The sequence below is a fragment of the Suillus fuscotomentosus genome, assembly GCF_016647785.1.
Source record: "Suillus fuscotomentosus strain FC203 chromosome Unknown F5891scaffold_112, whole genome shotgun sequence".
NCBI lineage: Eukaryota > Fungi > Basidiomycota > Agaricomycetes > Boletales > Suillaceae > Suillus > Suillus fuscotomentosus.
Genome location: NW_024539624.1, coordinates 118,577 through 143,425, shown reverse-complemented (window position 1 = coordinate 143,425; position 24,849 = coordinate 118,577). Strand labels below are relative to the sequence as shown.

Here is a 24,849-nt window from a genome sequence, read left to right as displayed (position 1 = left end):
TAACACTAAGAGGACCAGGGTCAGCAAAGCACAGAAAGAAGAGAACGAGACAGCCGGAATCTGACATTTTAGACTATTTGTTTTTGATCATTGTTCACTATGTAATCAGCAATACATTTTACCTTTCATTGCATACACTAGTATCTGATGGCATAGTTCATACTGTATGGATGTTACACTACATAGCACTCCGAGATTTGGTCGCCACCGCTTAGAGGTCACATCAGGTAACAGTCAGTCACAATGTGTCACACATTAGTGGTTTGTGCATGAGCCCTATCTTATTATATGATGCATCTGTTGTTGGGTGTGTTTCAATATAATTTTTCTTGAAGAAATTTCTATTAGTTTGGATGGTCCGGTTCTCGGTTCGAACCCTCACTGAACCAGAACCGGACCATTTTCGGACCAAACCGATGGTCCGGTCCACGGTTCTCCTAATTTCCTGGAGAACCGGACCGAACCAGACTTTTCCATCACTAGGGCTGGCAAGTCCACCTTCGTGCAGCGCATTACCTCCTACCTCCACTCGCAAAATCCTCAACAACCGCCATACATCCTAAACCTTGACCCAGCGGTTACTCATGTGCCATTTGAGGCCAACATTGATATCCGGGATACTGTAAACTACAAAGAAGTCATGAAACAGTGCGTGCTGTCTCCATTTGAACGGGAGTGCACGAATAACTGAATGGATCAAAGGTATAACCTAGGACCGAACGGTGGCATTTTGACTGCCTTGAATCTTTTTACGACGAAATTTGACCAGGTTCTGGAGTTGATCGAGAAACGGGCTGAGACAGTCGAGTATGTGCTTGTCATTTTTATTTTGTATTCGCTCTTACATGCGCTCACGTAGTCACATAATTCTTGACACTCCGGGGCAAATTGAGAGTTTTACTTGGTCAGCATCTGGTGCTATCATCACGAATGCCGTTGCTTCCTCGTTTCCCACTGTGGTGGCATACATCATCGACACCCCACGGACGACAGCTCCAGTGACATTCATGTCTAACATGCTGTATGCCTGCAGGTGAGTACTGCGTGGTCTAGCGGCTTACTGATCCATGACGCTTTATTAGTATTATGTACAAGACAAATTACCATTCATCCTGGTCTTTAACAAGACAGACACACTAGGCATTTCAAGTCGCTCTTGCGTCCCATTTAGGATTGAGGGACTCTGAAGGTGGACCGACCTTATATGAACAGTTTGATGAATAGCGTGAGTCTCGTTTTGGACGAATTCTACAAACACCTCAAGGTAATTATATTTCATCATGCTGTAGAATGCATAGCTGACTATTACAGGCTGTCAGCGTCTCAAGTACAACAGGTGCCGGTATCAAGGAATTTTCGATGCGGTGGAGGAGTCTCGTGAAACATATAGGACGTACATTTTATCTTCATTGTTCTCCTTGCTTTTCTACGTCTTCAGTGAATATCTCCCAGAACTTGAACGCGCCCGCGTGGCACGGGAAAACTCACTGCAGGATATAAAAGAGGACTCAATAAATCGCCTGATGAAAGATCTTGCCGTTGATCGTGCAGCAAATCCCAAGGCAGCCGCAGAAGACCGCTGGGCGTCGGACGAGGAAGATGTCGATGATGACGACGAGCTGGAAGTCAACCTGATCGATCGGAGTGAGTGACTTGCCAGTCCTTTTGTTCGACTTCTGAAACAGTTTTACTAGGTGAAGAACCATATCCTGGCCAATACATCGACGTCACGCGTATGCGAGGACACAGTGAGAACATAAACTGGCCGAACCCGGGATGAAATTTGTCATCGGATACGCGTTCCATTCAACGTTGACATAATGTACCCTACCATTGGTAACTTGAAGTAGAAGGAGAACTCCGTGATATTTACATTACTAAGTACTGTCAATTTTGTGCACAGCACTGATAAGCGCATTATCAAATAAACGTGTCAACATTACAACAGGCAAGATGAAAGATTTGTGTGATAACATGATAGCTCACCCACTTCGATTGCACGAGTTGTTCGCGACATGATGATCTTGTGACAATTGTCGCATTGCCGCATCTTCATTACTCTTGTTTATAGCTGAAACACCTCTTCCTTGATGAGTGTCGCCTCTCCACCGAGTGATTCCGCCGGTGAATGGAGTCTGCGTGGCAAGAGCATTAATAAATTAAATGGTACCCTGCGCTCACCATGAATTTTATAGTGCTGCAGTGAAGCGATGACGATGGTGTCACAGGAAAAATCTGAGTTCATGGGAAGGTGACTCTATTGTTAAGCCTTGACAACCAAGTGGCAGTGACCATGAATGCTTGCTGATATTATTCCAGCACTCGAGAGCTCCGGTCCGACGGTGCTCCTTTGGAACAAACCGTCTCTGCCGATGTGCAGTGAGCGATGGAAAAGTGTGAGCGCCTTCATAGCAAGTACGAAAGATAGTAGAATTTAGAATTAAACACTGAGGCCTGGGGACCCAGGTTGATGGAATATGTAGTACTTACATACACTAATATTGTCAAGCAGGAAATAATACGGTTGTTGCAATGAATATTTCGCGGTGAGAGTGACAGCAGTCGCCCAAAACACGTCTTGTGTAGTTCAGTGAGGAAACCCTGCAGTACTATGAATGGCGTGAAACTGCCGTAATTGGTCGTGAACATTATACTACCGCTTTTGGATGTGTGGGATAGGATTTTAGTGAGTGACGGTGTACAGTTGCGGACAAGCAAAGTCCGCAAATTTTATGGGGCCTGTTGGTGATTTTTTCAGGCCAAACTGAAGCCGGATCCAAACTCAGGCAGTGAAAATACGTCTAAAAACACTGCTCTCGTATTTTTCCCACGAGATTTTTGGTGGACCAAATTTTTGAGCAATTTGAACAATGTTGTGTACCCCTTTTGGGGGTCTGAGAGTGATCCAAGGTACCCCTCTGCACCAGAATTTGGTCAAAATCATTTGTGTAAAACTTAATTCACCTCTTTGTAATCGAAAGTAAGTCATAAAGAGTAATAATTCCAACATTTTTGGGAATACTGGAGGCAATTACATCAATACTTGCCAATTTTTAGCACTGAAATGCCTTGAGATTCTGTAGATATTTTGACAGAATCATGTATAGGACATTAAAAGGAAGTGATTGGCATATTTTTCGTAAATTTAGCGATTTTTTGGGGGTACGCCAAATTTTTGGCCTCCAAAACCCTCATATGGCAGTTTTTTTAAAATCTGCTCGTGCAAATCAGTTGCTTTGGTCCCCTATGAGTAGATTCTGCACTAAAAATGGGTTTCCGGTTATTTGTGGCAACAGGAAAAATCAATCTTTGGCGGTGTCCAAAATTGGTGGTGTTTGCTTGTCCGCAACTGTAGATACAGATGGCCAGGTTTTCGTTCGGCCACTGCCGGCGGAGTTTGATTTATATAGTCAGTCAATATATAAACCGCTCATCTTGAAACCTGTGAAGCTTTTCGACTTAACAACTTCGCAACTGAGTATGCAGGCAATAGCTGTAATGTAGTTGACTATGTAGTGTTTTGCGTATAAACGTTCGCTTCATAGACTTGCGAGTCCAGCGAAGGCGGTACTACTGCGCACGTGCCTCAGTAACATTGGACAGTCGAAACTTGATTCTGCAAACTTAAAATGATGAACAAGTACTATGATATGCCAGCCACGATGATAACAATAGTAAGGTGCTTTGCTTCTGTGATCAACAACTTCACAAACCATTCAGACAGATGAATAATGAATAGCGCAGAAATTTTCTGCACCCTGTGCCCATGCCATGTTACGCGAAGCAACGGGCTGTGTCGTGCTGTCTGGTGCCAGAATTGAAGAAGTCGAGGCCATAGGGCGGTATGTGTGACGCCTGGACTCGCGGAGGGAGTTCGAGTCCGAGAAGTTGTCTCGGAGGGAGTGACTGGAGTGTTAGAAGCGCTGGGATGTCATAACAAGATCTTTTCGAATTGTACTCGACATATCTCGTGGTTGGAAGTCATGACCCATTGCTAATAGTGAGTCAAATTTCTAAATCAGGATTAGATATTGATATGTGCGCTGTAGCTACGTCAATCAGTCTATTGATAGATGACCTACACCTCTCCGAGGATAATACATAGCCGACCCTATAGGGGAAGTGAGTGCAGCAAGGATCTAGGAGTGTGCGCTTAAGCGAAGCGCGAGAAAGCGCAGGAGCGCGCAAGGTACAAAGGCGCGGGAACGCGCGCGCGTATTAGCGCAAAGCGCGGGAAAGTGCGCGCGCGTATGCAGAAATGAGAAACTAAGCTTAAGTAGTGATATAAAGCAAGATAAGAGATATAAGAGTGCAAAATGTAAAGGAATAGCTTTCTACTATATTCTGCTAAGTAGTAAGTGGGTAGTAACTAAGTGAAAAGTAGGAAAAGTAGGTAAGTAATAGTATGTACTGCTGGCGCTTATATAGCGCGCCTAAGCGCGGTCAAGCGGAGCCGAAGCGCTACCGAGTAGGTATGTAAATATATATATGAGTGAGAATGCATGATAAAAATAAAGGTGGAACTATGCTAATAAAGGAAATGGAAATATACGCACTAGGGAGCTTGGTGGACAGTGGATGGATGCTTCTGGATGGCTGGCGCCATACGCAGGCTCTTCCAAAGAATTTTTCTATATTCACTGTATTAAATATTAGCCATTCGCCATTCCACATAGAAATCAGCAACTTGCACAAGTAGCCACAAGTACTGGTCGCACATTCAGCAACATACTGCCCTATATTTGGTCCTCTAGTTCGCAGAAGTATTGCAGTCTCGATGTAGCTACCACCCCTGGCGCAAAGGCAACAAGGGTAGCGAAATGCACGCTTCCGGCGATAAGCATTGAATTGTGATGGGTGGATTTTTTGCCCCTGGTGATCAGTCGGCCTTTCGGTGAGTATGTCAGCGTAGGGCACCTTCCCATAAAATTAACTTACCACTGATACGTCGCCAGTTCTTCAGTTTGGCCGTGATAATGCAATATACCGTGACGACAAGTCAAAATCCGGACCAGCTGTCTGACTACCTTGGGGTCAGCTGTAAATTCCATTGGTTCGAGCTCTGAGCATGTAGAGGATGGAGACGAAGGTACGGTCATTTTACGGCTTGCAGATCTAGGTGCCTTGAACTTACAGAGTCTTTATACAGTCCTGCAGTTCTTTCGATGGTCAGCTATTGCGCGATCGCCATTTTGAGTTACTCGGTCAGCAGTTCCAGCGGCTCGGCTAGCGCAACCGCTATCTGTCTAGCGTACTCGGTTACGATTACGCCATCATATTGGCTGGGCGTTATAATTTGTCGCTCACAGATCCTGCGGTCTTTTCTTAATGTCAGTTTCTCGTTATACCTGCGTTTGCAAGCGCACTTTTACAGAGCAACACTATTTTAGCCAACATCAGCGCTCATGCTCTCAAGCGAGAAAGCGTCTTTCATCGGCGATGTCCTCTGTCAAGGAGCTTCTAAGCCGTAGGAAAAAGCCGCGCATCTCACAAGATGAGATTGGGCCTGCGGGACTCGTTGAATCGAATGATGTATCATCCACCAGCCATTTTACCTCTGGTGAAGTCGAGGATTTCACAGCATCACAACATCCTGAAGTTCCAGTCGTTCCTCTACCCCTCCCATCGCTCGTTGTTGCAGGAGGTGATGTGACATCTGCATGTGAAGGAGAGCAGATAGGCAAAGAAGATGGCATGAGTTTGGCAAAGCGCCGCCCTAGACGCCAGAATCGTCAGTTGCCCATGCAGTTCAGGGACGTGCTCCCTCAGCCTCCACCAACTGTACCAGTGGAAGTTCGTGAGCGGCTGCCAGAATCTGTGGGGTCTCTCGTTGCTTCAGAGCGACCTGCTTCACGAGTTAGCGCTGTATTTCGGACCCCCTCAAATGTTTTCGGATTAGTACGGCAATACTTCTCCTCAAGGGTACCATCCCATGATCCAGAGGAGTACGTCACTATAACAGACCTCTCGTTTATACCGGGCAGCCCTGAAACCATTGAAGGATCACATGCACCTGCCGCTTCCACCAACAACTCTCAATATCACCCCTATCCCAATCGCTCGTCCTTCGAGCTCGGTGATTGGTATTGGAATCATGGTTTGCAAAAGTCTCAAGGGGACTATGAAAAACTATTGCAGATCTTGGGCGGCAGTACTTTCAATGCTGCCGACGTAAGTTCCACTTGTTGGAAAAAAATCAATTCTCAACTGGGAACCAATGAGTACGACGAGGAAGATGGAGAAGAGTGGGAGGACGAAGATGCGGGATGGAAAAGGACAGCCATCACCATCCAGGTACCATTTTCACGTACCGCCGAACTACCAGGCCCACGGCTTTATGAAGCCGCACATTTATATCATCGCTCCCTTGTCGCTGTCTTGCGGGAAAAGCTTGCCAAGGCCCGAGATGATATGCTATTTCATTACGAGCCATATCAACTGCGCTGGGCTCCTCCCCATCTGGATGGCGAAGTCTCCATCTACGGGGACCTGTACACATCCGCAGCCTTTCACGAAGCTCACAGCAACTTGCAAGAATCACCCGGGGAACCTGAATGCGATTTACCCCGGGTTATAGCTGGCCTCATGCTTTGGTCCGATGCGACGCAACTAGCTTCTTTTGGCAATGCTAAACTATGGCCTACGTATATGTACTTCGGCAATGAGTCGAAGTATCGCCGCTGCAAGCCCTCATGCAATTTGAGTAATCACGTTGCTTACTTCGAAACGGTACGTGTTCATCCAGAGTTTGATATCAAGTATGCTTAAATACATTGGCAGCTTCCTGATTCATTCAAAGATTTTGCAGGCGCTAATGGAATCAATAGCGAGTGCGCAACACATTGTCACAGAGAGTTCTTCCACGAGCAGTGGAAAATATTGTTAGATGATGAATTTTTGGAGGCATACGAGCATGGGATCGTTGTTCTTTGTTGCGACGGTATTCAGCGCAGATTCTACCCCAAGATCTTCACTTATTCAGCAGATTATCCTGAGAAGTAAGTAAACTAAACTATCACGTCGAATTACACTGATTTTTGTTTGTATAGAGTACTTGTAGCAACGGTTCAAAATCTAGGAGGTTGTCCGTGTCCCCGTTGCCTGATCCCCAAAGAACGGATACAAAATATGGGTATGCCCCGGGATAGAACACAGCGTGTCACTCTGGGACGCGATGATGAAAGGAGAAGAAAGATGGTTAGCGAGGCGCGCTCGCTGATTTATGAGCAGAACTATGCGGTTGGTAGCGCACCTGTAGAACGCATTCTTAAGCCACAGTCGTGGGTTCCCACCTCCGTAAGTCTTGAATTTCTATCACTGACAATGACTAACAATCTGTTAGAATGCATTTTCAGATCGCCTGAGTCGTTTGGGTTTCAATATCTTTCATGCGCTTGTAGTAGATCTACTACACGAGTTTGAAATCGGCGTTTGGAAGATGCTTTTTAAGCACTTGTTGCGCATCATATCGGCGCATGGCAAGAGCCTTATACATACATTAGACCAGAGGTAAGGTCCATCATTTTGCATTGCTCACCTCACCTTGACCACTTCCACCAGATATAGGCAAATTCCGACGTTTGGCCCAGCTACCATCCGAAAGTTCTCCGCGAACTCTTCCGAGATGAAACGAATGGCGGCCCGGAATTTCGAAGACCTCCTCCAGGTATGAGTTGATTATCAATGAAGTTCATGGCCTGACGTCATCTAAACAAAGTGTTCGATCCCTGTATTTGATCGCCTTCTTCCAGAACCACACAACAGCACTGTTCTTCGGTTGTTATATACCATGGCTCATTGGCACGGGTTGGCTAAGCTCCGTATGCACTCGGACTTAACTTTAGAAATAATGGATGAAGTAACTACAGCGGTCGGCTATCAGTTTCGTCATTTCAAGGCCACCGTTTGTTCCGCCTACGAAACCCATGAACTTCCTCAGGAGGTCGAGGCTCGTACCCGACGTGGTGCAAAGCAGGCGGCCAAGCAACGGGGAGGACAGAAAGGGAAGCAACGAGCGGCCCTTGTGGAGCCAGAATCAGGAAAATCAGGCAAGAATATGAAGCGACTCAAGGTATTTAATTTTCAAACGTATAAGTTTCATGCCTTGGGAGACTATGTATCTACCATCCGCCGGTATGGCACGTCTGATTCGTACAGCACCGAACCGGTCAGTCCCATAATGTTCGACTCCGGATTTGACTCACCGACTTTATCTAGGGTGAACTTGAACACCGTTCTCCCAAGACCAGATACTGTCGTACCGATCGCAACACGTTCGTCAAACAACTCACTCAGATAGAACGTCGCCAGACTCGTATTCGTCGTATCGGGGACAGAATTGTTCCTCGCCCTCACCTCGAAATCGCAGAGATAGCGAGAAGCCCGCATGTCCATCACCATATCGGTCTCACGCAAAAATTCCCTGTACATATAGGATCGTACTTGCGTGATCATGCAGGTGATCCTGCAATCACCGTAAGTGTAATCATACATTTTCAAGTAACTTCTAATACCCCTGCAGAATTTTGTGCCGAAACTGAAGGATCATATATTGCACCGATTCAACCAATCCAGGGATCTTCCAGGTACTGGAGAAGAGACCGACATCAATTCCATTATTTTGAAGGACGATCGCATGTATCACCATAACACCGCTAGGTTCAATTATACGACGTACGATGTTCGCAGATCTCAAGATGTTATTAACCCCAGAACTCCCCATTGCAATATCATGGTTCTTCGCGCTGACGACGATGTTGGGCACCAAGGTCACAGATACCTTTATGGAAAGGTACTTGGTATATACCACGTCAACGTGATCTTCATAGGAAACAGTATGGTTGACTACACTCCTCTCCGAACAGAGTTTTTATGGGTATGCTGGTACACTCCTATTGGTGATCTCGCCACCTGGAAAACTTCGATGCTGGATCGTCTCCGCTTTCCACGCATGGCAGACGACTTCTCATTCGACTTTCTTGATCCAGCGGATGTACTTCGGGGCTGTCATATTATACCATCATTTGCCGATGGTAAGAAACATCCCAATGGTTTGGGAGTTTCGGCATGTGCGGGCGACAAGGATGATTGGTGCCAATACTATGTTAATCGGTAAGTTAGGGCACCACTTCATAACACCGAGCTCATTATTTCAGGTTTGTCGACCGGGACATGCTCATGCGCTTCCACTTTGGTCTGGGAGTGGGTCATGTATACTCTCACCATCGCCCCACGCAGCCAGAGAATGCAGCGCATGCATCTTTTACCCCAGATGTTGAAGATTTCGAGCAAATAGATGAAATTGAGGATCAAGAGGACAGTGAAGATGATGAAGCAGATGACGGTACTCAGGATGGATTGGATGTTGAGCAATGGTTTAGTTCTAGCAATGAATCGTTGTTAGATCAGTTCGACGAGATGTACGACAGAGAGGTAGCCTTCGATTACGAGAACTAGATTACTTGAATAAAGTCGACCGATAGCGCAAAGTCGACCGATAGCGCAAAGTCGACCGATAGCGCAAAGTCGATCGATAGCGCCCACTAGACTACCGGCGTAACCTTGCAGCGCGAGCACAGCTTATCGCCGCCTTGCATGTTATACTAAGATTGTATGGCATTATAACAGCGGTCAATCGTTCTAGGCGAGACGCGACAGCTTACATGTAATAACCATTGCATGGCAATGCATTTTAATCAAAATTTTACATCGTGCGTAATCGCATTTAAAGTGCCCGTTTTCTCTCTCTTGGAACCAATTCTGAGGACGATATGGCAGCTCCAATTTTCCATTCTTATTTTTTCCCGGACGATCTGTCTAGTCTTCAGCCTGTTTCAGTGCGTTTTTTGTGGCTTCTAATCTCAATGTTACTAACTCAGTCCTTCCAGGGCGACCTCACTCTCTTACAGAAACCTTTTTGTTTTACAGGATATCTAGCGGTTGGGCCTCAACCAGTCCTCTATGCGCTCTATGTAAGTATTATTTGTATTCCTTCAGAGTTTTTAGTGTCTCATCATGGGCTGCAGTGTTCAGACACCCGCCTCGAGGCTGTAGGTGGTTCATTTTGTGGGCGTCATATACTGATTTTTCTATAGCTCAAGTCGCATGTCAAAGTCATAGCTCATGTGTTGCCGATCAATCCTCACAATTCCCTATGGGAACCGTGCATGGAGGTACCTATATTCGCCAAGGTATTCAGTTGCTCTGGACTGCACTTCGCCTTCCCACTGATATGTCTTGTAGAATCTTTATTCGCCCGATGACCCGCCCATGAACGTGGACTTGAATGCCCTCTGGTCAAGGCCGAGCAATGATGGTACCCTTCTACACGTGTATACATGGGTAAGCTCACATTGCGATCTTAAAGTTATCTCGTTTAACAACGTTGAAGCCTTTGTCGGGCAATGAGCATAACACTGTTATCGTTGAAGCTCTATTTCCATTTGGACACCAACCCCGCCCTGAAGCTTATCTCGAGTTTGATAGTAATGCTCTCGCAGAAATGTCGAACATGCTGGAGTCGTATCACGGAGGTTCAGTTGTCCCAGATTCTTCCAGGGGCTCATCAATTGTTCCAGACTCTTCAGTGGCCTCATCGGTTGTGCCAGACTCTTCCAGGCTCTCGCCTATCACATGCAGTCACGATGATACCCAACCAAAGGACACTAACGTCCAGGCTGACACGAATAGCTTGGGTGATATCCAGCGCAAGTATCCGCAATGGAAAACCGTTTTAGTTCATTTGCGGATTCTCATGAGAGTCGCTATATCGTGCGGGGAGTACGGGAACCCGTTCTTACTCGCCCCAACAACTGGTGCAAGTCAGAAAGCTCTTTTCATCGCCGATCTCTTCAATCGAAGCCTGGCTGAAGTCGGAGAAACTCGCACAACCATGTGCCCCGGTCAGTAACTCGTTGATCTACTATGTTCCGTAGATACTGACTCTTTTCTAGTGAGGTCGGCTGATGATGCGTTTGAAGTGACAGAAGAAGCTATATTGGCGATGGTATGTTTTCTCCGTCGTTTCTATTTACTTGTCTGACCTTGAATAGGCCAGTAAATGGGTGTCGACATTGATTTCCGACATCAAACGTTTAGCAAAAATCGCAATCTCAGATCCTCGACCATCCCTAGGCTTTGCCCTCGCAGAACTGTGCCCCCGGGCACTACTCATTGAGAGATGCGTGGCCCTGCTGCAACACTTCCTGCGTCCAGATTCGGGTCGTTTGCCAATTGCGGTCAGTCTTTCGAGTTAACTTTGGTTGTCAGGATCTTACTTCTTTACCATGCAGGACAATGGCCTTGCATGGTTTATCAGGAAGGAGATCGCGAAATCTCTCGTTTTTCATCTCGTATTCCGGCGTAGCGTATCGGCCTACATACCGATTGTAATGGCTGATTTTGCGCCGGACATCTTCAGGAACGTTCCACACCCGCCCGCAGAGACATTAGCGTTTGTGGGGGCCTCCGTAAGTTCTACTCTACGAGCTTTCGTTCATCTAAGCAATCCTATTGCATTAGTGTTATAGCGCCATTATCCAATGGTTAGCGGATATTTTAAAGATGATGTCAGACCAGGGGGAGTTCCCAGCTATCGACCTATCAGTATATCCGCCGGTCAGTGATATATATGATGAACTCCTTCAGGCGGTTGCTCTCCTATTGGCACAGAAAGACGACCCAGAACACCCAGCATTCGTGAACCGCTTGGCGAGCTTTTGTAACATCCTGTGAGTTTACATAAGTTCATCTTTATACTAACAGCTAATGGGGAATGCGTCGCAGTGACAACGATGTCTATCGGATTTCTCGTAAATAATCCTTCCAAGGACAATTGTCTTCCATATTTTGTCCGCTTGGTCTGTTTGGAAATGTACAGCGCTCTGCTGTGTTGTGAACTTTCCTGTGATATCTTAAGAATAAGATCCCAAAGACCACCACCATCACATGACTAAGTCAGACCAAGGAACATAGTACGCGCTATAAGTATCAAAGTCTCTTGTAACATATTGAGTCGCTTACGAACGTTGCACAGGTTTTTTCTGACTTCCAAACAAGGAATTGTGAGGTATGATGACGTTGTTCGTCGGCGCAAATGATTTTCATCTCTAAATATTTTTTTATAGACCGCTACAGTTGCACAGCCACCGCTGACCAAAGCCGTTGATCGGCTTGCAGACCGCTATCCCATAGCCGCTGCCAAACCTTCTTGTATGTAAGGCCTCAACAATTGTATGGACCTCTCTTTAACCCTTTCTTACCACTCCACTTCAGCATGTTAAATAGTAGTTCATCGTGTCCTCCTCCCCTCACCACTCCTTCGACAAAACACATTCTTGAGATCGAACACACCGAGAATGCCCTCAAGTCTTGGCTCCAGAAATGGGGACGCGAAATTGTTAGTGGGTTTCCATATTTTTGTGATGGTATCCTACGACATCAACATCAGCTTCCAGATTCCCTCTTCGTCACGGTTTCCGTGCTATTTGCATGGGTCAACCCCCTTGACCTCATAGCTGTCCTACAAGTGAGCCTCAGAGTGGTTGCAATGGAAGAACTCTTCCAGCAAGAAGAGCTCACTTGCGTTTCATTCCTTCTGCAAGGAGGGCGATGCTACATGGAGGAGAGGATGTATCGTGCTCAGATGGAAGTCACTTTGTTCAACAAAGCTATTGCGAACTTGTGCGAAGAGTTTAATACGAAATGTCGCCCATGTAAGCCATACTGTTCGAGAAATGACACTTGAATCACAATTTCTTCCTAGCTCCAGCACCCCTGCCAAAGTACACTAGCACTATAAGTGCATGCCAAACACCTCGCTCGGACGAATTTGAAGGCTTTTGGCTTCCAACTGCTGCGCATCTCAAATGCCAGCAATGGCTTTCCACGTCATCGGAATTTGTGGATTTCCCGCAAATTCAAGAAATTCCCCAGCTTTACGAAAACGTCTTAAGGGTGAGCGCTATTCATATTACCAGACTCTGCATTCTCATACTATGCAGCCCAATGATCGATTTCTTTCGCTTCCTTTCTTGATGAAGTCTTGGGTTGATAACGTCACATATCGCGCCTACATCAGCACATCCTCTGCCGACTGTGCAGACACCAAGCTCCTAGGTATTGGCATTGGCGATAGCCTTAAAGCAAAGAATGAAAAAACCCCGGACGTCCTAAAATCTGATTTCCACATCTTAGAGTTGAAGAAACATCGCGCACAAGCCGAAGTGGAGATGTTTTCTGAAGCCATATCACGCACTACGGGGCCCCGGTTGACTGAGAATGGTGAGCTTGCAGCTTTCCTTGAAGTTTCGTACTAAGATAAATGTAGGCATGTGCTCATCTCATGGCTCTGACGGGACATATGAATCATGTCTACCTGACAATTCTTTTGATGATTGGTTTGATGGTTGGTTTGATGGGTTTTCGATGTCATCTGGATCTTCCAATGCCTCTGCGCTCTATTGAAGCTCTCCTGTAGTTGCAGATCGCCCACTTGAAGTGAATTGTTGTAATGGTATTTGTACATGGACTTGATCTACGCTATCTGTACTGCCTCTGCCGCCATTTTTATCTATTCAATTACCGATTAGCATGTGCTTGGTGTCCGTGCTTCTGACAAGTTTTTGTATCATTCCGAAACATAATTTTATGATGATCCTGGAGCGGGGTTCTCGCATGTCGAGGCGCAAATGCTGGGCCCGTTGTATCTGTCTACGCCTACGTCTATATACTCTACCTCGGAATAGCATCGCTCTATTTCGGATACCAAGCTGCAGCCCGCCCCCCCTATTTCAATACCAGAATACATTCCCCGGTATAGAAAGCAGCTCCTCGATGTCATTTGTGCTCGCGCACAATATGAAGCTAAGTCTATCGTACTCTCTGCCTTCAATCCTTCTCATGCAGTCACTCTGGTTGGGATTGTAACTTAGATACTCTCCGACCCCTTGTGGAATCCATCAAATAGGGATTCTAAAGATGGTACTAGTGTCATTGTCACATCGTATTTCTCAACTGTGAGTCCCTCATAGCTCTTTTTGTCAAAACCTTCTTTCTTATGAAATGAAAGTGCGCTCGTTGCCCCAACAATAACTTATGTTGTGCAACAAATCGACTCGTGCCACCGCACGTGGTTGCGACGCAATCGAACATACTGGTACAATCTTCGAGCATATAGGACGGTCTGTATTAGATCTACATGGTCAATGTTCAAGCTGACCAAGGTTTCTTTCAGTGGGGCTGCAACTTCTCGACTGGTTTGTCAAATAAGGTGAAGATCATGTTGATGCCTTGATCACACTGACGAATTCAATATCAGAAACTTATCCTGTGCAGGTCGAGGGTCATTCCTTGGGAGACGTGTCTTAATATTGCCATCTACGGAGGGTTCTTCTGCGCCATCATTGAACCTACTTGCAGTCACTGCCTGTACGCTCATATAATTTCTTTGTTCAAATAACTAACTTATCATCACCTGCAGAGTATATGTGAACGACATTATCAATAGTCGCTTGAAAGCACATTTCCTTCCCCAGCTTATTGAAGGTGATGCAATATATTGAAAGTTGTATCTATATTGAAACTATGAACAGTATCTCGAGCCAGTATGCGTGTGGATGTGTCTTCGATGTAAGGTATATATCTTTGTTAACTTCTCAATACTTTGTGATATGCTTTCCTAGATTGTTACACGATATTTCCCATGGGGAACCACTCTCTGTCGGATGTACCAGGTTCGTCACTCTTATAAGGTTTATTTCAGGTTCTTCCTCTCACTCTTTGCAAACGAGCAAAGTTGATTTCCTCTTAGGGCATTCAACTCTTGGGGGAGACGTAGCTCATTCCAAGCTCGTGGCCTCGCGATATCACAGAGTTCTCACTGACCACTGATGGCCTCGGCAAAAGTATGATTGACGAGTACCTTACTGAAGGGTGAGTACTTCCAATACATCATCATCCATAAAAGCTTCTTCGGAAACCCAAAATGAAGAATTTGTGACCTGACCCCAATTATTTGCTCGATTTAGATATGTGACCCCCTTCGTTGAACACGCAGCCCTCACGGTACGACAGCTCCTGGTCATCACTGTCCTATAGCTATAGGTAATCTGTTCGCTAACTCTCTTAAATCCACTGACCGTGGTCGCTCACTTATCCAGAACTCGACGGTCCATAATGGCTGTGTTTCCATTTTCTTGCGTTGGCCGATCTATGAGGGGCATATTGCTTCCCACAGCAGCTGTCATTGGCTTCTCATGCCTCCTGACATACTTCTTTGTATTATACCAGCCCATCGTCGGACCCGGCATTGTCCAGCGTCTAGGCTGGCAAGCTTGGGATGCGGTCGCCACAGTTGACTACTTCGATAAGGAACCTTCTAAGCCAACAGTCACTGGCGACCCAGCGGATGGCCAACCAATTCCAGTCAACGATGATGAGACAGATTGGTGGGAAACCACAAAAAATCAGTCCTGGGGTACTACCGATGATATAGAGAGTTATCCCCTTGACGTATGGGCTCCCTTGTTATCTCACGATACCGGTCGTATGTATGCTCGCCAATTTTGTCAGGGACTTATTTCAATTTCATATTTACAGTGTCTGAAATTGCTATCACGCGTTGTATGATGTCACCGAGCCTTGTCGGAAACCTCTGTGCACCCACGATAACCGTCGAGCAGGATGCCATCAAGGGTAACTGGGTTCGAGTGGACCGGGATCTCAACAAGCAAGCTGGTCTCTGGAATTTGGTACGCACGCACCACTATTTTATGTTACGTATTCCATGACTCACCACATTCACCTTAGAACATCTACTACAGATGGACGCGCCGTCTTGACATACCTCTCATTACCGACTTGCGCCTCCTTCCTGCCAATGAAATTCCTGAACCTCTATCAGATTCCTGGGTAAAAGTAGATCTCTCCATACGCTATGGTGTTATGCGTGCGGAACCAATGTACCTCTGGTACCTCCTGGGCAAAACGATGAATGAAATGAATGCGGAAGAGAAATCCAGTCTCATTACCGAAGTCGACATACTCTTTGGAGAGGATAGGCCTTGGTACGGATTTGAGAAAATAGAGCCTGCCGTAACTCCGGAAAAGGAAGGGCAACTAGAGAGCGTGTATGTGACATACCGCCGCGGCGCGCAATGTGAGCATGAACAGCCTTTATGCCGATAGTGTACTGAATTTGGTCTGCAGCGGTCCCTCAAGCCCATCCTTTACACTTCTCGCGGGACGGAAAATTCAAGATTTTGCAAGTTGCAGACCTGCATTTTTCTGTTTCCAGGGGCATCTGTCGGGAAACCGATATTGATCCCTGCGTCAACTCCGATAATCTCACCAATACGCTCCTCGGACATGTTATGGACGAAGAAAAGCCAGATCTTGTCGTCTTCTCCGGCGACCAACTCAACGGGCAGGGCACGTCTTGGGATCCTAAATCCGTTTTAGCAAAGTTTGCAGTCGCAGCTATCTTCGGCAATCATGACGAAGAGAACGGCGATGTGAAGCAGGAGCAAGTACGTATGATGAATGCCCTTCCGTATTCTTTGGTGCAGAGGGGTCCAAAAGACATTCATGGTGTTGGAAATTATGTTCTAGACGTGAAGAGTGCTGATGCGTGAGTGTTTCCATTTGAGGATAGCAGAGTGCAAGCTGAGCTCGTTTGGTAGCTCCAAGACATCGCTGCTGATGCTGTACTTCCTGGACTCTGGATCCTACTCGAGCGGTTACTTGGACTGGCTCGGGTACTTCTTCCCAACGGAGTACGACTGGATACATGAGGTCGGTGTCCCTTGATATAATTGTGATCGTTATGTCAATTGCGCTCATATTTCCAAGGACCAAATCAACTGGTTTTTGCAAGAATCTTCCAAGATCCAGGCTATACAGCGTCCGTTCACACCAGACACTGGCAAGGACTTTGGTTCCATATGGAACAGACAGGCCGATCAGATCACGCCCACGATGCACAAATTAGCCAAGCCTAATGCTATGATGTTCTTCCACATTCCTCTGTTGGTTCATTCTCACGCCGTTTCTGTCACATTTAAGTTTATCTTTTTCCAGGCAAGAGTCGTACGGTACAGCGGACAGGGACCCACGTACTGGCCAAGTGTTAGACATCGGTCTGCACGATCTGGAAGGATTCGGTGCTGCGAAGAAGAGTGATGGAATGTTTGACAAGGGTTTGAAGAAAGCACTGGAGAGTGGGCACGTTGCAAGTGGAGACATACCCGAAGTGAAGGTGGTCGCAAATGGACACTGCCTAACGATTCTCACTGTACTGCAAAGATGAACACAATGTTGCTATCATGCATGCTTTTGTCGACTTTCTAGATTTCAGCTGGACGCTGTATGTTTTTGCAGGCATTCCGCCTTCCTGGAGAAGCTCAGATGATCGATCGCTTCATGCTCAAGTGCGCGGAATGATACATCGCCGGAAACGCTTGCAGGTTTGTGGACATCTGCCTAATTTGTTCGGATTACTTACCTGCCTTTGAATAGATGCTGCCTTTATTCTCGGGTATTCTATCATTATGCTCAATACCGATGCTCATAGTCTCAGATTAAAAATCGCACGACTAAGGCTGACTTCATCAAGGATTACCGTGCTATCAACGATGGAGAGTCTTCCGGATAGATTCTCGTCACATCTAGGGCAACGGATTAGGATGAAAGACGAAGTGTAGATGTCACAATCAACTTGCCCTCGACAGGTCCTGGTCTTACTAATGTGTTGACGAATGCGGGGAGGGACCAGGCATGTGTGATGCAGTCCAATGACATGGCCAACAATACTAAAGTAAGTTGCTAGTCTTACAATTGAACGCTGATTGATATCTTGTAGTCACTATTCAAAACGCTCATGCGTCCTCAACGAAGATGATCTCGTACTGGAGACCAACACTTCAGCGCGTCACGCTTCATCCATGTTAGGCTGATGTTTGAGGTGGCACGGATACTCTTCTTGGCTGGATTGTTTAGCCCACTTCAAACTACGGATGGCCTTGAGATAGCTGATCTCTGCTTGTACGGATTCAAGAATGCCATCCGCATAGTTTACTCCTTCGATTCGGACCTCGAACGCAATGCGCTCGTTAGTACCCTTGCGAAGTTCACGTTCATCAACACTCTTTGCTGAACCCACTTCCTCAGGGACGTGTTCTTGCAGGAGCTCATTTCAAACGCCAATAATACACTCGATAAGCTTCGGTTCGCCGTGGTCACAGAGAAGAGTGTGTGGGATGGTGTCATGACGTGAAAGAGCTTGCTAGTGCGTTGTTGGAGTCGTCGATGGGCACGGGAATGATAGGTGGATGAAGGGAATGACTGAGAAGCATGGATCCTATTCAGAGACAGTACGAGTCCGCGGTAATCTGAGTAGCTTGGTCGTCCTGCAGTGTTTTGAAAGGCTAACAATTATAAAAACGCAAAGGAAAATCTATGTTGGGCATCAATAGATGTCGAGCATGGGATACCTAGGCGTACAGTACCATGGAAGATAGTTTGAAAGTAATGATTCTCGTTGACGGTTAGCGTTTATTCTAGCGGGACCAGCTTCAATGTAAAACTAATACGATATCGACCAATTTAGGAACTTCTTAGCGCCACGCAACTATATCCAGCGGATCCTGGAATCTGGTTTCTCCCGCCTCGTTCGATAAAAACATACTGATGCAACATCTTCTCTCCATCGCTCTATTACCCCCCTCAGGCTCATTCAAATTCTTTCCTCGAGCGATCTCACCTGCCGCTTCCTTACTTATGAAAAATATCTTTGCGACTACTTACCGGAGTTCTCGAAATGCTGCGTGCCCCAAGACACGGCCATCACCTTCAGATATATTTCAATATCACAAGACGTCCCCTCTCGGTTCCCCTCCTGTAACCCGCCGCACTCCTTATTCTACGAAGGCAATACTATTCCAACAGCAACAACGAAGATGTACTAACCACGACTTGGATGTGTCTCATAGCGGTGCGTTTACTACATTATGCTATAGAAAAGCTTCCCTTCCTCACACAGGACCATGCAACAGTGTCATCCGTCCCGGCCATCAGTTTCTTCGTTTCTTTGCTAGCAAAGTCTACCTCATCAGGCGCATGGGATTTCGACGCGTCTTTAAGCGTACTACACAGAACGAAGCGAACGGCTTGGTACTCGCAGGTTGAGGCGAATATTGGGGACTCCCAGGTAAGTACATAGTATATGACATACTCTGCAGGCAGTTCAACGGTTGACGATCCAATAGACATATTCGTTCTATTCTTTGGACGACAACAACTTCGGGAAACTCAAAAATCCCACCATGCTTCCAATTTCGCAGCACCACTATGTCCCTGCACGTACTATACGCGAGATACATCGATCGCGCTCCTTCGGGAAAGGACCAAGGAAAGACGACCAGGCTAAAACCGAGTATGCGCTTGCTTTTGAACAGGACAACATAAAATTATCTTCGTCTACTTAAACGGACCTGGTGTTTACTACTGTCTTACAGGTACTATTTGCGCAAGCGAGAGCATCTCTTGCCACTCTTAATGCGAAGTTACTGAATGTGCAGAAGTTTTTCTTTGGTGACCGGTAAGCAAGACCAGCATGAACACTTTGCCTTTTGCGTTATCTGAGCCCGTTATCAGGCCCATGACTCTTAATGTTTACATAGCTTCGCATGTTCTCCTGTTGCTTAATCCGCCTTTCCCGGACCAACTCACGCGAAGCATTCTCATGCCAATACGACCCCTGCGCAACCCTCCCAAAACGATGAAGAGCCGAATGGATGAAGCTGACCTTCGATTTCGACGATGGATATGGTTTAAGTTTGCGCTTGCTTTTGGTGGCGTGGCGTGCTGCGTCGCTCAACTCTGTATCAAGGAACCGATGGATTGGCAGACACGGTCAGTGTTTAACTTAGATTGTATATTCTCGACTTTGATCAATGTTCTATAGCTCGGCCATCTTCATATTTGTTTCAAGTACGTGCGCGGGTGGTGTCAGACTCGGAATCAACCAGACCGCAGGAGACACTGTCGATCACGATCGGAACCCATCAAACAATGCGCAGGCCACGTACTATCAGAGTCGCGCTCATTGCCTCGGTCAGACGCGCCAAGTGACTGTCTATCAGCGCTTAATCACGAGGGGCACCATCGACGAGCGTATCATTCAGTTAGAGCATGTCAAGAAATAATTTGACTTAAGCTCGCTACGCTAGTAAAATTTGACCTAAGCTCTCTAATTTTTCAAAACTTGTACATAAATAGCGCAAAGTCACAAAAGTATGCCAGGGATTAGCGCGGGTAATTGTATCAAGAGCTCTACCTATCTTCGAACAGCTTTTGACGAGTTGCACGCGTATGCATTCAAACTAAACGAAAAACATGTACTAGTGACTACAAATTAAATAATACCAACTGGCCCAAGACTTGACAGTGCCGCGTCATAGGCACGATATAGCGAGCAACAAATTACAAGTTCAACATTTGCGTGTATTTGTTTTTGTTTGACTCACGTGACTTTTAGTTTCAACATTCGAACGTTCAACATTGAACACGTCATCCTTCCCTCTTCTACCACATCCTTCCTTCTTCTACGTTGCCCACCGTTCGCAGTTCGTGAGTATGTCGATCCTTGTTCGAGCAACGGCCATACTGATCCAAGTCGTCGGCCACCGTTCGCAGTTCGTGAGTATGTCGATCATCGTTCGAGCGACGGCCATGCTGATCCAAGTCTTTGCCCACCGTTCGTAGTTCGTGAGTGTGCTGATCTTCGTTCGAGCGACGGCCATGCTGATCCAAGTCTTTGCCCACCGTTCATAGTTCGTGAGTGTGCCGATCTTCGTTCGAGCGACGGCCATGCTGATCCAAGTCTTTGCCCACCGTTCGCAGTTTGTGAGTGTGTCGATCTTCGTTCGAGCGACGGCCATGCTGATCCAAGTCTTTGCCCACCGTTCGCAGTTTGTGAGTGTGTCGATCTTCGTTCGAGCGACGGCCATGCTGATCCAAGTCTTTGCCCACCGTTCGTAGTTCGTGAGTGTGCCGATCTTCGTTCGAGCGACGGCCATGCTGATCCAAGTCTTTGCCCACCGTTCGTAGTTCGTGAGTGTGCCGATCTTCGTTTGAGCGACGGCCATGCTGATCCAAGTCTTTGCCCACCGTTCGCAGTTTGTGAGTATGTCGATCTTCGTTCGAGCGACGGCCATGCTGATCCAAGTCTTTGCCCACCGTTCGTAGTTTGTGAGTGTGTCGATCCTCGTTCGAGCGACGGCCACGCTGATCCAACGCTGCCCAGCGTGCAGATCCCTAAGTTGTGTTCGACCATCGAGCAGCGCCGAGTCAGACTGCTGAGGCCGATTCTAGTCATCATATTGTTTTATAGTAACACCGCGCTCATTCCTTACATCTTACACTTCACTGTACTCGTCCTGATACCCAGTTCCAAGTGAAACCTAATTGATCTGAACATTGTGTGATATTAAGCCTCAAAAAACATGTCCAGTGCAGCTAGGATGCTCATAACTTTCAATAGGATGCTACAAAACTATCAATAATTAGCTCTAGGATCGTAAATGTGACTGTCCGTTACTATTCGTGACATGAGTGTGACTCACGAAATAGAGGCCCGTCACGAATAGAACCGTAATGGATAGTATCTGTTATGGAACCATGATCAGCGTGAGAAATGTTAGATATGTAAGAAGGTTTGCTGCAGGCGCAGATCAGTTACAATGCATAGAGTTCAACTGTCAGTCCGCCTTCAAGAGTAAATCAAAATCAAATCTACCTCGCACTATATCAAAATGAGATGGCATTAGTATAGATATATATTCATGCATATGTTACATACAAGATGCACATCAAAATGATATTCTTTCATACACATGTTGCACAAATATAATATCATGGGATTCTAATCTAGAGATTAGATATGTCATAATGAGTTTTATTGGTCAGCTCTACCTGGTCATATCTATGTGTGACATTATGTCAATAATATTCAAGGCTGGTATCACACTGCTGTCTGCTTGCAAAACACGCATCAAGCGATGATCTTCTGGCATGTTCTTGTCATATGTTGGATATGTGCATCACTACAACAATAATATCCAAGGCTGGCATCGCACTGCTGTCTGCTTGCAAAACACGCATCAAGGCGATGATCTTCTGGCATAGTCATATCATATGTTGGATATGTGCTTCACTATGACAATAATATCCAAGGCTGGTATTGCACTGCTGTCTGCTTGCAAAACATGCATCAAGGCGATGATTTTCTGGCATAGTCATATCATATGTTGGATATGTGCTTCACTACAACAATAATATTCAAGGCTGGTATCGCACTGCTGTCTGCTTGCAAAACACGCATCAAGGCGATGCTTTTCTGGCATAGTCATATCATATGTTGGATATGTGCTTCACTATGACAATAATATTCAAGGCTGGTATCGCACTGCTGTCTGCTTGCAAAACACGCATCAAGGCGATGATTTTCTGGCATAGTCATATCTATGTGCTTCACTACGACAATAATATCCAAGGCTGGTATCGCACTGCTGTCTGCTTGCAAAACATGCATCAAGGCGATGATTTTCTGGCATAGTCATATCATATGTTGGATATGTGCTTCACTACAACAATAATATCCAAGGCTGGTATCGCACTGCTGTCTGCTTGCAAAACACGCATCAAGGCGATGCTTTTCTGGCATAGTCATATCTATGTGCTTCACTATGACAATAATATCCAAGGCTGGTATCGCACTGCTGTCTGCTTGCAAAACATGCATCAAGGCGATGATTTTCTGGCATAGTCATATCATATGTTGGATATGTGCTTCACTACAACAATAATATTCAAGGCTGGTGTTACGCACTCAAATAGATCTGTTATACGGAGCCCTAAGAGGGGCGTCGTCCGCTAACGTTCGTGACGTAACCGGAAGGGTCCGGTGTAGCGACTGAGACTGGCGACGTCGAGTCGGCAGATATCAGAGACGCGCGTGTCACGTGACTTCTAAGACGGATGTCTTCAAAGTCACTGACGATCTCAAAGTAAGGACAGTCTTGTCCGAACAATGAGTAGTCGATCGAGATGGACTTAGGCGCGATGAGCACCTAAGAAAAGATACTAGAGACTGAAGCTGAGGGGGCTTCAGAGGGAAGTATGTTTGAGGGAAGATTGAGTAGATTCAAGTTAGGGAATCTAGTACAGAGTGACCGACTACTTATACTAAGTGGAAAGGGTTAAGGGCAAGGCTACCGTACTGTGGGTAAGGGCAAAGGGGAAACGGAAAGGGTATAGGTACGATGGTGGCAGAGCCTGATTAGTGATGTAAGGTCGAATGCGGAATGAGACCGAGAAACGTTGGAACGAGCCAACGGTAAATGATACAATGTGCAGCGTGCACGAGTCAAAGGAAAGATAAGACAAGATAAGGAAAGCCACATTGGTGGCACGAGTCAGAACAAGTCATAGCCCGAAGGCACGTGCGCACGTTGGTGCGATAGGAGGGGGAGGCGAGGGACGGGAACGGTCCCGAGGATCCGGTCAACGGATAGTCGGTAGAGAAGTACGAGCCGGAGGCATACGAGTGCGAGGACGAAGGGGAAAAATGATAGGGGGGCCATGTAGCCGATGTTACTTGTAACATTACCCCCGTTTCAAGGTAGAGTTCCACGAACTCTTTAATCGTCGTCCAGAGGAACGTAGTCGTCCTGGTTGTTATACCATGCGGGGTCGAAGTCGAGGTCTTCGAGCCAGGAGGCGGCTTCGATTGCATTCTCTTCGCGTTCTTGCTCAAGGCGAGCAGCGTCCTGGTCATACGCAGCTTCAAGCTGCTGCATGTCCCTGTAGAACCGGTCGGAAGAGGTTCCACGGCGAAGGATCTTTCTGCCGTCGAGTCGAGGGCAGAAGGGGGTGAGATGTTTTGGGGCAAATTGCCCACAAATGCGGCAGAAGTATTGCGCGCAGTGTTTCTGTTTGTGTCCGTAGACACGGCACTGGCGGCAGACAACGTTGCTGCGGTAGACCTGGGTGGTCTCGGTGGCATTACGACGCGCGTCGTTGATGGCGTCTTCCTGGGCTTCCTCGCGAGGATAGTGCCTAGTGAAGTTCTGGGTGCGCGGTCGATGCGCATGGGAGAGGGGTAGTCCTAGGGACAAGATGGATCGTGCACGAGCACGGTGATTTCGGCGTTGCGGAGTGGGAAGGGGTTCCGGAGAACCAATAGAGAGGTGTGGGACCGTCTCGGTGGGTACCCAATCGTCGGGGTTGAGAACAGGTGATGCGGGAGGGCATTCATCCAACTCTGGGATGATGATGGAGATGGTGTCGGTATCAAGGATGGGGGAGGGGTTACGTGGAGCGTAGAGCTCGCGTTCGTATTCGTTATAGAGACGGTCGATTTCGGGGTTGGTCAACTGGGTGACATTGGGGATCTGCTCTGGTGATTCAGAGCGGGGTAGTTGGGGAAGGAAGGGGGTTGGAGCTCTGTCATAGACAGCACGCTCGACGACTGCAAGCGGGTCGGGAGGGGGATTAAATGCCCGCTCCTCCTCGACAGCCATGACGGCGGCATGGAAGTTCCTGAGTTCAAACAGATTTAGCAAGGCTCGTTTGATCTTGCCTTGATTGTATCTGGTCGAGACGGTGGATAGGGAGGTCTCCCTAGCCAGGTCGATCCTGGCGATATCGCCGGTGAGGGCGTCAGTGGCCCTGAAGGCCTGGACGAGGTTCATGGTTATGTCGTCGTTGGTGCGGTTGAGATAATTGTCGAGTCGGATTGCATACTGGGGATCGCAGATGACTGCTTCCCAGTAGGCCCGTTGCCTGTCTTGG

General features: G+C 46.8%; 6 protein-coding genes across 6 annotated transcripts; 5 read left to right on the top strand and 1 right to left on the bottom strand.

Moving 5' to 3' along the window:
* Positions 1–243: 243 nt before the first annotated feature.
* On the top strand, positions 244–1,652 carry F5891DRAFT_1166508 (uncharacterized protein; the record flags this gene model as incomplete). The annotated part of the gene is made up of 7 exons (XM_041365430.1): positions 244–265; positions 468–648; positions 703–807; positions 860–1,033; positions 1,213–1,264; positions 1,312–1,364; positions 1,439–1,652. The coding sequence occupies 7 exons, from the start codon at positions 244–246 to the stop codon at positions 1,650–1,652; spliced, it is 801 nt and encodes a 266-aa protein (XP_041218556.1).
* Positions 1,653–9,770: 8,118 nt separating this feature from the next.
* On the top strand, positions 9,771–13,464 carry F5891DRAFT_1197016 (uncharacterized protein; the record flags this gene model as incomplete). Its single annotated transcript, XM_041368411.1, has 17 exons — positions 9,771–9,836; positions 9,888–9,971; positions 10,026–10,049; positions 10,095–10,190; positions 10,243–10,341; positions 10,391–10,901; positions 10,953–11,005; positions 11,052–11,237; positions 11,292–11,468; positions 11,521–11,729; positions 12,058–12,067; positions 12,126–12,214; positions 12,286–12,397; positions 12,449–12,713; positions 12,764–12,954; positions 13,002–13,281; positions 13,328–13,464. 17 exons carry the CDS (start codon positions 9,771–9,773, stop codon positions 13,462–13,464), a joined length of 2,589 nt encoding a protein of 862 aa, XP_041218555.1.
* Positions 13,465–15,063: 1,599 nt separating this feature from the next.
* Positions 15,064–17,305, top strand: F5891DRAFT_1068242 (Metallo-dependent phosphatase-like protein; the record flags this gene model as incomplete). Its single annotated transcript, XM_041363182.1, has 8 exons — positions 15,064–15,102; positions 15,159–15,544; positions 15,598–15,749; positions 15,808–16,156; positions 16,207–16,627; positions 16,680–16,791; positions 16,849–17,024; positions 17,077–17,305. The coding sequence occupies exons 2-8, from the start codon at positions 15,175–15,177 to the stop codon at positions 17,303–17,305; spliced, it is 1,809 nt and encodes a 602-aa protein (XP_041218554.1). The 5' UTR covers positions 15,064–15,102; positions 15,159–15,174.
* A 1,668-nt stretch (positions 17,306–18,973) lies between these two features.
* F5891DRAFT_963672 (uncharacterized protein) lies at positions 18,974–19,960 on the top strand (the record flags this gene model as incomplete). Its single annotated transcript, XM_041376027.1, has 4 exons — positions 18,974–19,204; positions 19,263–19,471; positions 19,532–19,594; positions 19,651–19,960. The coding sequence occupies 4 exons, from the start codon at positions 18,974–18,976 to the stop codon at positions 19,958–19,960; spliced, it is 813 nt and encodes a 270-aa protein (XP_041218553.1).
* A 10-nt stretch (positions 19,961–19,970) lies between these two features.
* Positions 19,971–20,180, top strand: F5891DRAFT_902774 (uncharacterized protein; the record flags this gene model as incomplete). Its single annotated transcript, XM_041373492.1, has 1 exon — positions 19,971–20,180. A coding segment is annotated over one exon (210 nt), but the record flags the coding sequence as incomplete, so codon positions are not given.
* Positions 20,181–20,600: 420 nt separating this feature from the next.
* Positions 20,601–21,212, bottom strand: F5891DRAFT_1197012 (uncharacterized protein; the record flags this gene model as incomplete). The annotated part of the gene is made up of 1 exon (XM_041368410.1): positions 20,601–21,212. One exon carries the CDS (start codon positions 21,210–21,212, stop codon positions 20,601–20,603), a length of 612 nt encoding a protein of 203 aa, XP_041218551.1.
* Between the last annotated feature and the right edge of the window lie 3,637 nt (positions 21,213–24,849).